The 13,267-nt window shown below is 34.6% G+C and overlaps 1 protein-coding gene across 3 annotated transcripts in view; it reads right to left on the reverse strand.

Annotated features, from left to right (window-relative positions):
- The window catches only part of C9orf72 (C9orf72-SMCR8 complex subunit), a 23,226-nt gene continuing 9,959 nt past the window's right edge, over positions 1-13,267 (reverse strand). For all 3 annotated transcript variants that reach the window (XM_053656350.1, XM_053656348.1, XM_053656349.1), the window contains exons 5-11: positions 13,045-13,109; positions 11,745-11,817; positions 8,952-9,068; positions 6,285-6,520; positions 3,338-3,395; positions 1,920-2,029; positions 1-1,816 (exon numbers count right to left, since the gene is read on the reverse strand). In XM_053656350.1, the coding sequence (XP_053512325.1) occupies positions 1,630-1,816; positions 1,920-2,029; positions 3,338-3,395; positions 6,285-6,520; positions 8,952-9,068; positions 11,745-11,817; positions 13,045-13,109 (846 nt within the window). In that variant the 3' untranslated portion in view covers positions 1-1,629. The remainder of the gene's footprint in view (positions 1,817-1,919; positions 2,030-3,337; positions 3,396-6,284; positions 6,521-8,951; positions 9,069-11,744; positions 11,818-13,044; positions 13,110-13,267) is intronic.

Here is a 13,267-nt window from a genome sequence, read left to right on the forward strand (position 1 = left end):
AAATTTCAAAGATATTTTATTCAAAATTCTCCTTATAGGAGAAAATACATGTAGCAGTATTTACACATGCTTTAATAACTTACTTCACTGTACAAATTGCATTCTGTATAACAATACAATAAACCAGCAAAAAAATATGTCCATACTTAAATAATCTATCATTAAAAACACACACACGAACACACACTGAGTACAGGGTACAAAGAGGTGGTATGTGTGTATCTTTTCATGCCTGAGCTATAGAGTGTCAGTCACCTAGTTCCGTGTAGGTGAAAATGAAGAGGTCTACATCTTTCTTGTTAGAGATGTGAAAGGCTATTAGGACCTTTGAGAACAGACATATTCTTGGGTAACTTTGGGTCAGGGCAGAGGAGCTCTATCACTTTTATCCCTTATAAATATTTTTCCCTTTTGTGTTACTTCCAGTCTTAGATTAAAAAAAAAACGTTATGTTCACATATACTACTACTATGTCAACACTGTTCTAGCACACAATTATGTTAATCAGTTATTTTATAGCCAGCAAAATGGTCCAAGCATATTAAGAAAACTTTGGCAGTTCTGCCAAAGTAACACCTAGTAAACAACATGTCAGTAAAGTTTCTCCTGCTATTCCTCCTATGTTGTAGGCAAAGACACGCAGCAACAACTATAAAAATATGTGCAGAAATATAAAAAAGATGTTATTCTCTATTCCTGAAAAGTGATAATTAGTATACTCTCTATTTAATAATCTTAGAGTTGCAATGATTGCCAAGTGAAGGTAAGACTCTACGAGAAGAAAATAAGATGACAATGACTGACTACTGAAATCCAAACTTCTTCCAAGTAATTATATTTTTCCAAGGGAACAAAAGACACAAGAGGTACACTTTTCCACTTGTCTCAAAAATAATGAAAATTAAGTTATATAGTTGTCAAGAACTACTAACACAAATCCAATTTCCTATCTATTTTTTTGACAGAGCTTAACAAACAAAAGCCATCCCAACTGAGGTTCATCACAATCAGGACTAAACACAATGACATTTCTATACAGACAGACTTGGAATGACTAAGTCTATAGAGTACGCTCTAATTACTAATTTTAACTAAACGTCTGCTAGAACGGTATTTTCTAACACTTACCCTAGGTTCAAGTTAACTTCCTGTATATGGAACTGAAATGAGTTAGATGCTCTAGTTTCCAGCTGACTGCAACCAAATACAGTTATTTCATATTCTGAGAAACACCAAAAATGGAAAGTCAACTAGTATTATGTCTGTGGAAGCTAACAAAAATTTCACTTTGATACATGTAAACCATGAAGCCTAAGTTTCACAAAACAGTAGTTGTGGTCAAGAGTCTATCCTATTATTACATCTTTCTAAAGATAGCAGTATTTATTATAATTGTAAACATAAGCCTGTATCCCGAGTGAGCACAAGAAGGAAAAGATCCATTCGTTGTTGACAATGCACCTGACAGCCCTTGCAGACTTCTTGTGACAACTGTAGTGTAACTAAGTGTAACTGCCACTGCTGGGTAGAACTCTGGGGTACGATCCCAGGAATCAATGTGTATCATCCCACTGAGCTCCTTTAGCAGCTATCATGACTGTGATGAAATATATTTAGTAAGTTACACATTTAAAAAGTCATTAGAACATCTCGTTCTTGTACACTAGTATAGAAAGGTCTTCCAAAGATAAAGGAGTGTAGGCCTGGTTTAATTTTCTCAGCTAGAGCCATTATTATGTTAAGATCGCCCTCTGCTGTTAAATCAAGGTCTATCTTCAGGTTCCGAAGAGATTTAAACGGCTTTTTCCCCTTCTGCCTACAAATAAAAAATAGGTACATGTAATATAGAAAATGTCCAAACGGAAGAAAACAAAACAAAATAATGTACAAAGGTTTGTCTTCCATACAGTTTTACTTACGTATCATCTTCTATATATTTTACTAGCGTCAAGGCTTTTCTGTGAAGGACAAGTAGGAACTGTGCAAGGAAAGTACTCCTGAGAGATAAACCAGGTTTCAAATGGAAGACCTACAGGAAAACAAAATATTTTAAAAAATATTTTGCTCTCATTCTACTTACAGCACATGTTTTAATCACAGCATTAACAGCACCTGGCAGGTAACACACATTAGAGGAGTTCCCCTCAATCATTTCTACTGGTGTCTCCTAATAGGCTGGAGTATGACATAAGTAACTAAGCCTGGAAAGAGACGGACAGTTCTACTTTATATTTAAAAGTTAGCATTTTGCATTCTTCCTAAGAATATATGCATATCTGTTTAATTAAAAATCACAATTACAAGTTACTCAAGTTTTTTTGCCCACATCTTCAAATGAAGTTCCCAGAAGCTGAGCCATGCGTAGACAATGATTGTGAGACATCCTCACCCCTCTAGTGCTCTTGCTCTGGGAGGGAGGAGGGGACGTGGGAGAGGGTGCAGGCTTAGCGGTAGAAGGGTTTTATTTCAGATTGAGAAGCACGGAATTACGTGACTACCTATTATCCTTGAACTTTGAAATATAACAGACCACACAGCCCTGGATGTTGACTATGTGCTAACCACTGTATCAATACTTTATTCACTCATCATATTGTACATACAAGATCTTTGAAAGGGGCAAATTCCTGTTTGTGAAAAACTTTGGACACCTAAAAGTTGCTGAGCTGGACAGAGCTCAAATCCAGGCTAGAATCCCTTGTCCACCAAAACATAAACCACAGGCTGTGTTCACGTATTTTAATGTCCTTATTCACTATAAATATTATTAAGAAGCCCCCCTTCAAAAAAAATTCGAGTTAACCTAAGGAACTCATTATTCAGAGCCACATCTATGACAATGTTTCTGGACCTCAGTCTCAGAATACTATGACAAAGCTCTATTATATTAAGAAATAAGTCCCATATAATCTATAATTTTCTTCAAATTAAGCAGTTTTTTTCCAAAAGGAGGCAATTAAGATGCTATCACAGAGGTATAAGATTTAAAGTCATTTTTGACTCAATTAAGGCAATAAAAAACATTTATTCACACTCTCCCTTCATTCTCCCCAAAAGAAAACACTGTAAGTTACAGGTCAGTGCTCAGAATTAAAACATTTATTATTTGAACTGGGGAATGATACATCTTTAATTGTTAATATTTAGATGATTACTCATTAACAACTCAAAAGAAAAACCATTTAGACACTTTAAGACCAGAGACACTACAAAAACATAATGACTTGGTTCTATGATGTTATATACATAGAGTACAGCCATTGTAGGATATATTTAAAAAACAAACAAACACATCAATCATATCATTCACTCCAAAAATCTCAGGTTTAACATTTACCTGATCCAGGAAGGCTTTTACTAGCGTGTCTCTGTGTAAGACATCTTGAAAAATATTCCTGTGAAGAAAATAGTCCAAATGTTGAAATGGCTGCACAATGCTACTTTCCATTCGTTTCCATAATCCTATACTCTAATCAATAAATTAATTTTTTGAAATGGAATATTATATAATCATTTTAAATAAAAATCAGATGTATGTATTTGAAGATATAAAATATATATTTATTTCAACTCAAGACCTTTGTTTATTACTGTAGTTTATCAGACCACTACGTCATCATTTTCCTCTTAAAGACACAAGCAGTCCCAAGATTGATATATAATATCTATCAACTTATTTTAGTACCCTCAGCTTACAAAAAAATGTTGAGAGCCAATTCCTGACATCTCGAAAATAAAACAGCGATAAAAATAGACATACACTACTAACACCAAAAGCCAGAACAAAATAAAAGGATAAACTTTTGTACAATAACTTCTAGAGAACATTTTAAGATGAAAAGAGATAAAAGGACAAATGCTAAGAATCACTTGAGTGGGAATAAGGAACACAGCTAGATGGCTATCTGGATATGGCAACCCCTGGGTTCTGCATCAACAAGCACATCATCTTGGCAAGTAACATGAACCAGCTAGCATTCTAGGAAAGTATTACCTACCGTGACAACGAGAGAAAGAAGTTAAGATGTAATGCACACCTGAGAGAATGTGGATCTAACATACCACCTAGGATATAGTAGGTGCTTATAAAAAAGAACGCTCTTTTCCCAGGTCCCTTTGAGCTTTTCTCTCCTTCCTCTCCTCTCTTTGCCTTCTACTTCCCTAAAGAATTTCCTGAGATGCTAGGTTATACTCAAGTCAAAGGGGTAATGTAACATTTACTAAGATAAGCAATTTTTAACTGGAAGTAGTGGCTGAGAGGAGTGGCAGGAAAGAGCTGCATGCAGAGGTAAGTAGGAAAGTACCTAAATTTCTTAGTTCTATGAGAAGGGTTTACCAAACAACAGAAGGAAACCCAAAGGCAGCGGGGAGGACGTGGAAACCAGCATTTCATGATTACTAGGTGTCCAATCAATATGGACACTGACAGCAGCCTCCTCTGGCTTTGGAGAGAGAATAAGACTATTCATTTAAGTCCACTGTTCTGAGCATACCTGTTTCACACAGTACCTTGGGCACAGTAATCAGATGAAGCAAAGTGTTTAAAAATATTTCCAACTGATTTTTCATTTGTTATTGGCAGTGACTGAAATTATTTTTTAATTAAAAAGTATCTTAAAAATAAATATTGTTTAAAATAACTAAAAAGTAAAATATCTCTAAAAAATGTAAAATTTAACAATATACAATCTAGTGTCTAAAAATATATTTGGACAGTTTTATGATAAAAAATTTACTTAGAGCTAGCAAAACATTTTATTGTAATATTATTTTGTTATGATTAGCAAAACGAGAATAGCTGGCTGATCATAGTTTGTCAAATCAGTGAAGCCAACATAACTGGTTAAAATGAGTAAGAAATGTTAAAGTATACACATATATTCCCCCCCAAAAAAACTAGAGGATTGTAAACCCATTTTAAAGTTCAACAAATTCCCCCAAAATAGCTCTGAAGCACCTAAAAAAAAGAAAACAAACACTAAATACTTTAGGAAAGAAGAAAATATTTGAAGGAACAGATTAATTCTGAGAATTTCTACATATGTACCAACATTAACAATACTGTATATGAAAACTTTGTGACCTGGAATTCTATTCGACCAATTCACATTCTAAACCAATTTCCCTAAAGCTTTCTAAGGAATCAACACGAACACTGGCGAGGCGGGGAAAGAAGGGTTCTAATGAAGTCACCTTCTGCACTGAATATGAGGCTAGGGATGCCTTGGACATGGCGTTCATTCCTTTTCTATGTTTTCAGTCAACACCCTCTGTGTGGCTACTTGGGGCTCCCCATGTCTGTTGCCTCGGCTCACAACTTTTGTCAGAAACACAAGCTGCTTACTCCAATTGTCCTGCTCACTTGTATACTCAAACCTGTATTATTCTAGTTAACATTCATTGAGCACATTCTATGTGCCAGGCACTTTAAATTATTTAGGGAGAGTCATCACAGCATACTACAAATGTTTTCCTGATTTCGGAACATCCTGTAACTGTTTTCTTAAAGTTTTATAATTCAGATTTATCATTTTTTTTCCCTAATTGGGTCCACATTGAATATTTTATCATCATTACTTTTATTTTTTAAATTTACTGATCAGACTTTATGGTAAGGAATGAATACCACGGTATAAAATGCAAAGTAAAAGAATGCTGTATTAATATTTTTAACAGTTTTGTTGTATTTTATAGTCATATATCAAGAAGGAAAAGACTCAAAATTACTCTTTGGTTTACTCAATACACTTTAAAAAAATCTTTTATTTATTCAGTGTGAGAGAGAAAAACATCGATCTGTTGTCTCACTTATTTATGCATTCATTTGGCTCATTCTTTTATGTTCCCTGACCAGAGATCAAACCTGAAATCCTGGTGTATCATGACGATACTCTAATCAACTGAGCTACCAGGCCAGGGCCTGAATACGACTTTCAGTGACTCATATACATTAGGCTACAAGCAATGTCAGAGCTGGGCTATCTGCCCACTACTGACCTTAGTACCTAGTACTGTGTCTAGGAGCTCAATATATATTTGGTAAATAAATATTTAAATATTTATTTTTAAGAACTAATCTATCTTATGGGAAACACAATTATAGTAAGAAAACAGACATTCAAGAAAAAAAACACTTGACTAACCAAATTATTTCTTCAAACATAATTCTCCTAGAATGTTTCTTTCTTTTTAAACACAGACCCATTTGTTTTGTTCGTACTCATAAAAGATACAATTTCATAATATTGCTTAATGACAATATCAAAAGGCAGGGCATTACTTACAAATCAGGAGTGAAGTTTTCGTCTGTGTAGATGAAAGAATCCTGAGCCATGTCTTCTTCTGAAGTGGCTCTCCAGAAGGCTGTCAGCTCTGACCTCATGTATCTACGCTGATTATAAATGTGTTCATGACAGGGTGGCATCTGCTTGACGGTGTTCACATCCACATCTATGTGTGTGCTGGGATAGGGGGCATACATAACTTGCCGAAAAGGTAGCACAAAGCTTCCAGTGGAATCCTGTGATATTGAAAGAAAAACCGTCTTATATGCCAAAAGATATAAAGACTTCTTTTTTATCCTCATCTGAGGACATTTTTTCATTGCTTTTATAAAGGACAGGAGAGAAACATTGATGTGGGAGAGAAATATCAACTGGTTGCCTCCCACATGCACCTGGACTGAGGACCTGACTTACGTATGTGCCCTGATTAAGTTTTGAAGCCACAACCTTTTGGTTATGGGAGGACCCTACAACCAACTGAATCATGCCGACCAGGGCAAGAATTATTTTTTAAATTAAAAAAAAACTGCCTTTGATTTACCAAATCCATCTCTAGGAATTTACACTTGGTTATTAATCATGATTGTGTGGAAAATTTTGATGGCAGAAACAACCTAAGCATCCAAAAAGCGATTAAAATTAAACTACTCAAGCTTATGTGTTAATTTTGAAAGATATTCACAATATATTATGAACAAAGCAGTTTAGAACATGCTTTGTTCTATATTCTTTGTTTAGAATATAATAAAATATATTTTTCAATGGGGAGAGATGTGGAAAAAAAACATACAGAAGAAAAAAAGAACAAAAAGATACATGCCAAGTATTAATAGTGGTTATTTAATGGATTGTGAGATTACAAGTAACATTTTCTTCCTCCTGACTATTCATGTGCTCTTTCAAATTTCAACACATGTACTTTTATAATAAGTAAAAACTGCACTTCTCTCTAGGTGTAGTCAGTGGGGTTGCCGTGGAACAAGGGTACATTGTGTATAAAGCACTGTGATATGACTGAAGAGAACAGAAGACAAAGGCTGTTTTCACTCTTACAATGCTGTGATGATCATCTTTCTAAGTTAATATTCTGCATATATAATTGCTTCCTTAGGATGAATTTCCAGAGGTAGAAATAGCAATTTAAATCTTTAAACATCTGTAAGGCTCTTGATATACAATATCAAAGCATTTCTGAAAGGCTATAGAATTTAAAATTGCATGGAAAATTCTTAACATATTATCATTGAATCATAGTTTTAAATTTTCCTCTATGCATCTAGTATAAGGCCTTTCAAGGATAAAGTCATATAATTAAATGAGAGGTTGCTGAGGAAATAAAAGTACTAAGTACCTTATGCCTTTGCTAGGAAGAAGTTCTAATTTTCAGATTTGTATAATTCAAATTAGAAATGATTTCTGGCCCTGGCTGGTTTGCCTCAGTGGATTAAGCACCATCCTGCAGACTGAGCAGTTGCTGGTTCAATTCCCAGGCACAGCACATGCCTGCGTTGTGGGCCACATCCCCAGTGGGGGGCATGTGAGAGACAACTGATCAATATTCCTCTTGTACATCAATGTTTCTTTCCCTTTCTCCCTCCTTCCTCCTCTAAAAATGAATAAAGTATTTTTAAAAAAGAAATGATTTCCCTTAAAGAATTTTGGTATATAAATATTAATATTTTGAGCTCACAGAATGCACATTATTGAAAATGCAAAAGCTGCCCTGGCTAGTGTAGCAGCTTAGTGTATTGAGCATGGGCCTGTGAACCAAAGGGTTGCCAGTTCGATTCCCCTTAAAGAGTTCAGGGCATATGCCTGGGTTGCAGGCCAGAACTCCAGTTGGGGGCGCATGAGAGGCAACCACACATTGATGTGTCTCTCTTTCTCTTGTTCCCTCCCTCTTCTCTGTCTAAAAATAAATAAATAAAATCTCTTAAAAAATTAAAAAGGAAAAAAAGTGCAAAAGCTGAATAAAATTTTTATTTGCAACACTTTTCAATATTTTTCTTTCATTTTGTTATATTTACATCCTCAAGAAAGCATTCACTATGACAGGAACACATAAGCAGCAGGAAATCTACATCTTCGTGTGTTTGATTATAATCAAAATAATAATAGATGCAATAAAGTGAATAATTATCTTCCCCATACTTATTAAAAGTAATGGCAATTTACATTTATGTTTTGTTCCTTCAAAAGTAAACTTAAGCAAACAAAACAAAAATGTAAAATAACTTTTCTAATACATACACACAGGATTGATTAAATCTCACATACTTTTTCTAGTTAGAAAGCGGCTTAATTTTTCAATAAATGTGTATGGCACATAAACATATAATGGTAACACAAAAATGCAAATCTGTTGAGTAAAATAGAAATGTTCCTATTTCAGGTATGCAAACAAATTCAAGCACATATTAAAAGGAAATAACAAGGCCAGATAGACAGCTACAGGAAACCAAAGAGAAACACAAAGAAAGATATTTCTGTGATATTTCACAGATACTAACTAAAAATCCGTAAGGCATATCACTCTGTGCTCAGATCTGTGTAAAGTAAGTCGGCCCCTTGGCACATAAGCATGAGAAAAATTTAATACTAATGTTCAAAATACACTTACAAAAAGTCTCAAAAATTGGTTTCACCTGTGACAAATGTACACTATACCTTTAGCAGGCCCTGGACAAAGAGCCCTGACTCATATTTAAATGATGATTCTGCATCACATAATCTGGAGCATTTTCTCTCTGCTGGAGTCAGAAAAAGGCATAATGTTTTTACTATCTGTAAAAGAAAAGATTTTAGCATTAAAATATAATGTAAAAATATTATTGGTTTGTTTTATGAAAGAAATTGTAATAGAAATTTTAATTATTTTTGCCAATAAAATACATCCTGAGAAATAAGTATTCCTTAGTCACCCAGAATAGTCCATAGGCTTTAACAGTTGTGGGTAAGAGAGAAATTCTATGGTTAAATAAGTTTGCAAAATGTTGGTAAGTTTACAGTGTAGTGTATCTCAAAACTTTTAACATTCGAATACATGTTGTGACTCTGCAGTTGAGTGATCTAAAGTTACTTGACCAAGGGGTCCTTATTTCAGCAGGAAGTAATGACCTGGTAGAGTTCCTGACTTGTAGCTTCATCTAGCAGCAAGTGCTTCTCAAACAAACAATTCGGGACAAGAAAATTAAATGCAGTAAAATTAGACAGAATTATGGCATTTAATAGTTCTATATGTGAAATCCCATATTCATATCAAGAATTGTCCAAATCTTTGAAGAGAACATGAATTAATTCCATCATATTCTATTTAAAATAAGTGAGCCACTGTTTGGGGCTTAGAAAACTGTGGTTCTAATAGAATTTGATCTATGGATTTATTAAGGAAACAAAAAAGCCATTGAAAGGGAGCAGAATTTGTCACCCCAAATATGCCTTTTTGACATATGATTATTTTAGGCTGATTATTTTTAAGAAACAGCAGACCTGGGGGAAACCCTGCAAGGGTTTGTAAGACACATTTACATTTATAAAGGAAATCTCCATCAAGAGAAGAACAACATTATCTCTAGAAAGCTTATCAATTGAGACGCAAGGCCTGCCTAATTGTTCCCTTACCCTGTAATTCCCTATCAAAATCTCCTTTGGTCATTAGCTGAAGATTATGTTTTAGGTAAAAGCTTGTGCTGTTTTGGGGGGCACTCAGTTTTCGTGCATAACCCCCACATACACAGCAGGTATACATGTTATTAAACTTGTTTTTCTCCTGTTAATTAATCTGCCTAATTACAAGGGGGTCTCAGCCAAAAACCTAGAAAGAGAGGGAACATTAACTCTCCCCTTCTACACCATGTAACTGTGTTGGAATTCAGACTATATTTAGAGGTTTTATATTAAAGCAGTGGTTTACAATCTAGACCAGTGGCAACCTTTTTCTCAAATTAATAAGGACCAAGTGATACGGGACTCAAGAGTTGGAAAATTTTAGTTTACGGTAAAAAATTATAAACGTAGCAAGTAATGTATATGTTAAAGGTTTTGTTTAAGAAACTACAGATAGATAAGACCCATCTTGGCTTCTGGGAAAAGAGCCGACCTCCTGAGGTACCGCTAAGATTACCGCCTGGGGACAAGTGAAGGCATCCGGGCCTTTGTATTTCAGGGAGGGACAGATGACCACCCTCCCCTGGGAACAGCTAACTGACTAGGACTGGAATGTTGCAGTTTCTTCTACCCAATCCTTCCTGAATTTCAAAACCCTTCACCACACCTTGTTTACTCCCTGTTATAAAAAATCTGGCCTAGAAAGAGAGGACAAGATGGTCTGTTAGGGTATGAACCCGCCATCTTCTCAGATCGCCAGCCATCTAAATAAAGTGTCTATAAAGATTCAATCCCTGTCCTTGCTTATTGGGTTTCGTAGTGACAGGCAGCCTGAACGCCGATGATGTCTTTTCTGGTTTCAAAAGGGAAGCTATTAAGCCAGAAGACAATGTGGGATGAGAAAAATGTTTTAAAAACACACAGTCCCTACCACAGAGTATCTCTTCCTCAAGAAGTAACGAAGAAGTCTCTCTGTGAAACTGGAAGACTTTGGGGGATGCAGACAGAAAGCTGCTTTCTTGGATTAACAGAAATAACATCATTAATCACTAGATGCAGCATAATAATAGAAGTAAACTTATACACAAATGGTTGTATTAGAAATATAATTTTGGTAAATTAAGGCTCATGTAAATATACAGGGTAGCTTATTACAGAAAAAAGGGAAAATACTTGTCAAGCAAATAATCATTCCTAATATATCTCTTTATGTAAAACTTAAAAAAATAGAGGTTTACTTAAATTGCTAGATATGTATACTTATCGTTCTAATTAATGATCAGTGAAGAAAAGAGCAAAATCCCTTAAGTTTGTTGCCTATTGCTTCAAAAGTTTAACTGCTCATTAATTCTTTACTAACTCATGTAGCATGAAGGAAGTGGTCACAAACATCACTGAATAAAATATAACCTCCACTGACCACTTACTGTAAATAGGTCCCAAACAGGGACAGATTTAGGGGGAAAAAACAAGAAAATGAAATCACAGTGATCAGATAAAATTTCATTGGAATTTGGATGAAAAGTACATAGCCACCTTCGTATTTATTAAAGGTAACATCAATAAATAAAAGATGATTTAAAAATATATCTAATTTTAAAATAGTCTCAAAAACATTTATAAAATACTGAGACCAGTATTTATTAATTATCAAAATGTAACAGATAACTGACTTTCTATTCAGTTTATTCTGAACTTCTTTTTGCTTAGGGTGTCATAGTAATTTGGTCAGATTATATTGCCTCCTTACACTATTAGTTCATTGTGACCGAGACCTGACTTTTAAATTACAATCCATGACGTGTTAGCAGTATTCAAAAATCAGATTATTTGCTGGGTTACAAAATAAATTACCTTATTTACTTTCTCTGCACTGCTACCTACTACGACAGAACAGCCACAGGTTTGCAGGTGTGAGCTAATGGCACTGTGAATTGAAGAAAAAAAATTAAAACAATTTTACAAACTTAAAAAAAAATGGCAAGTGAGCTTCAGATAATTTAGAATAACTTTACATGAAGAGCATCAAAGCTACAAAAGTATAATATCACCTTTATTTTACATGCCTTTCACAGATATTCTCTCATTTGAACCTTAAAACCATCCATTTAGTAAAAATATCACCATTTTATACAGGAAGAAACAGCAGTGTTGAGAGAGATTAGGTGATTTACGCAAAGCCGAAGAGGATTAAAAAATAATGCTAAGAGTGGCTGATGCTGAACAGAATCAGGACTAATGAGCTTCTGACTGAAGCCATTTAAGGCTTCCAGGGTAGCCACAGCCTTGCCTCTCCAGTTCCCTCATACACCCAAAGGGAAGTGACTGTGGGGCAAAATAGCACAAGCCTTATTCTTTCACTCGTTTTAAAAAATAAAATTTCATTGTAACCTGCAATTGTAAAGAAACACTAAAGCAGAGTATGAAACTCTAAATGTAGAGACAGCACTTAGATTGGGGACTTAACATGTAGGCACTCAACAAATACTGGCTATTATTATTTTTCTTAGAAGAAATACAAATAGCAAATGTTAGCTATTAGCTACTGTTATGTGCCAGGCACTATTTTAAATTTGATTTACTTCATTCAACACTTAGAACAATCCCATAAAGGAAATACTATTTTTTATTCCCATTTTACAGATGAGGAAATGGAGGCACACAAAGATCAGGTAGCTTGTCTGGGGTTACACAGCAGTAACCCAGCAAATCTGGTTTTAGGACCCACACCTTTAAGTACTAAAGTCTACTGTATGATGGAGTGGATCAGGACAAATAGAAATAATTTTCTTTTCTAGTCCCAAATAACTCAATGTATTCACAATGCAACTTATTTTGAAAGAATTCTTAGTTTCAGCTTTAATGAGAAGTAAAACAAGAAACCAGAACCAAACAAGAGACCAAGATCTCTTATCTGGGTGCTGTGGAAGCTCAGCTTCTTTAAATATTAAAAAAAAAAAAGAGTAACCTCAAATACATCACAATATGTAATAAATGAAAAAATAACACAAAGCTAAGCAATGGTTCAACTGTGCAATGTTTTCCCTAGAATCATGTGCAGTAGCCATTGACTTCTTTTCATATCCTGTCACAGGTGAGCATAAGATTTGTATCTGCTTCTTTCAGCTTTTATGAAAAGAAAAAAAATTCTTACTTGAGAAGAAAGCCTTCATGACAACTATCACCGATATCATCATCATTGAGAACTGTATCAGCAATCTAAAATGTACCAAAAAAATTATGCTGGCATAACATAATATTGAAAAACCATTTTAATACACAAGTTTCCTGAAATCTAGGTTCAGTGTAACACTTTGCCCTCATTTCTAAGCATCAAGAATCCCCATAAAACAATCTCTGCATAAGCTTTTAGAAAA

The sequence above is a fragment of the Artibeus jamaicensis genome, unplaced genomic scaffold (genome assembly GCF_021234435.1).
Source record: "Artibeus jamaicensis isolate MK-2021 breed Jamaican fruit bat unplaced genomic scaffold, CSHL_Jam_final scaffold_1964, whole genome shotgun sequence".
In the NCBI taxonomy this organism is placed as follows: Eukaryota; Metazoa; Chordata; class Mammalia; order Chiroptera; family Phyllostomidae; genus Artibeus; species Artibeus jamaicensis.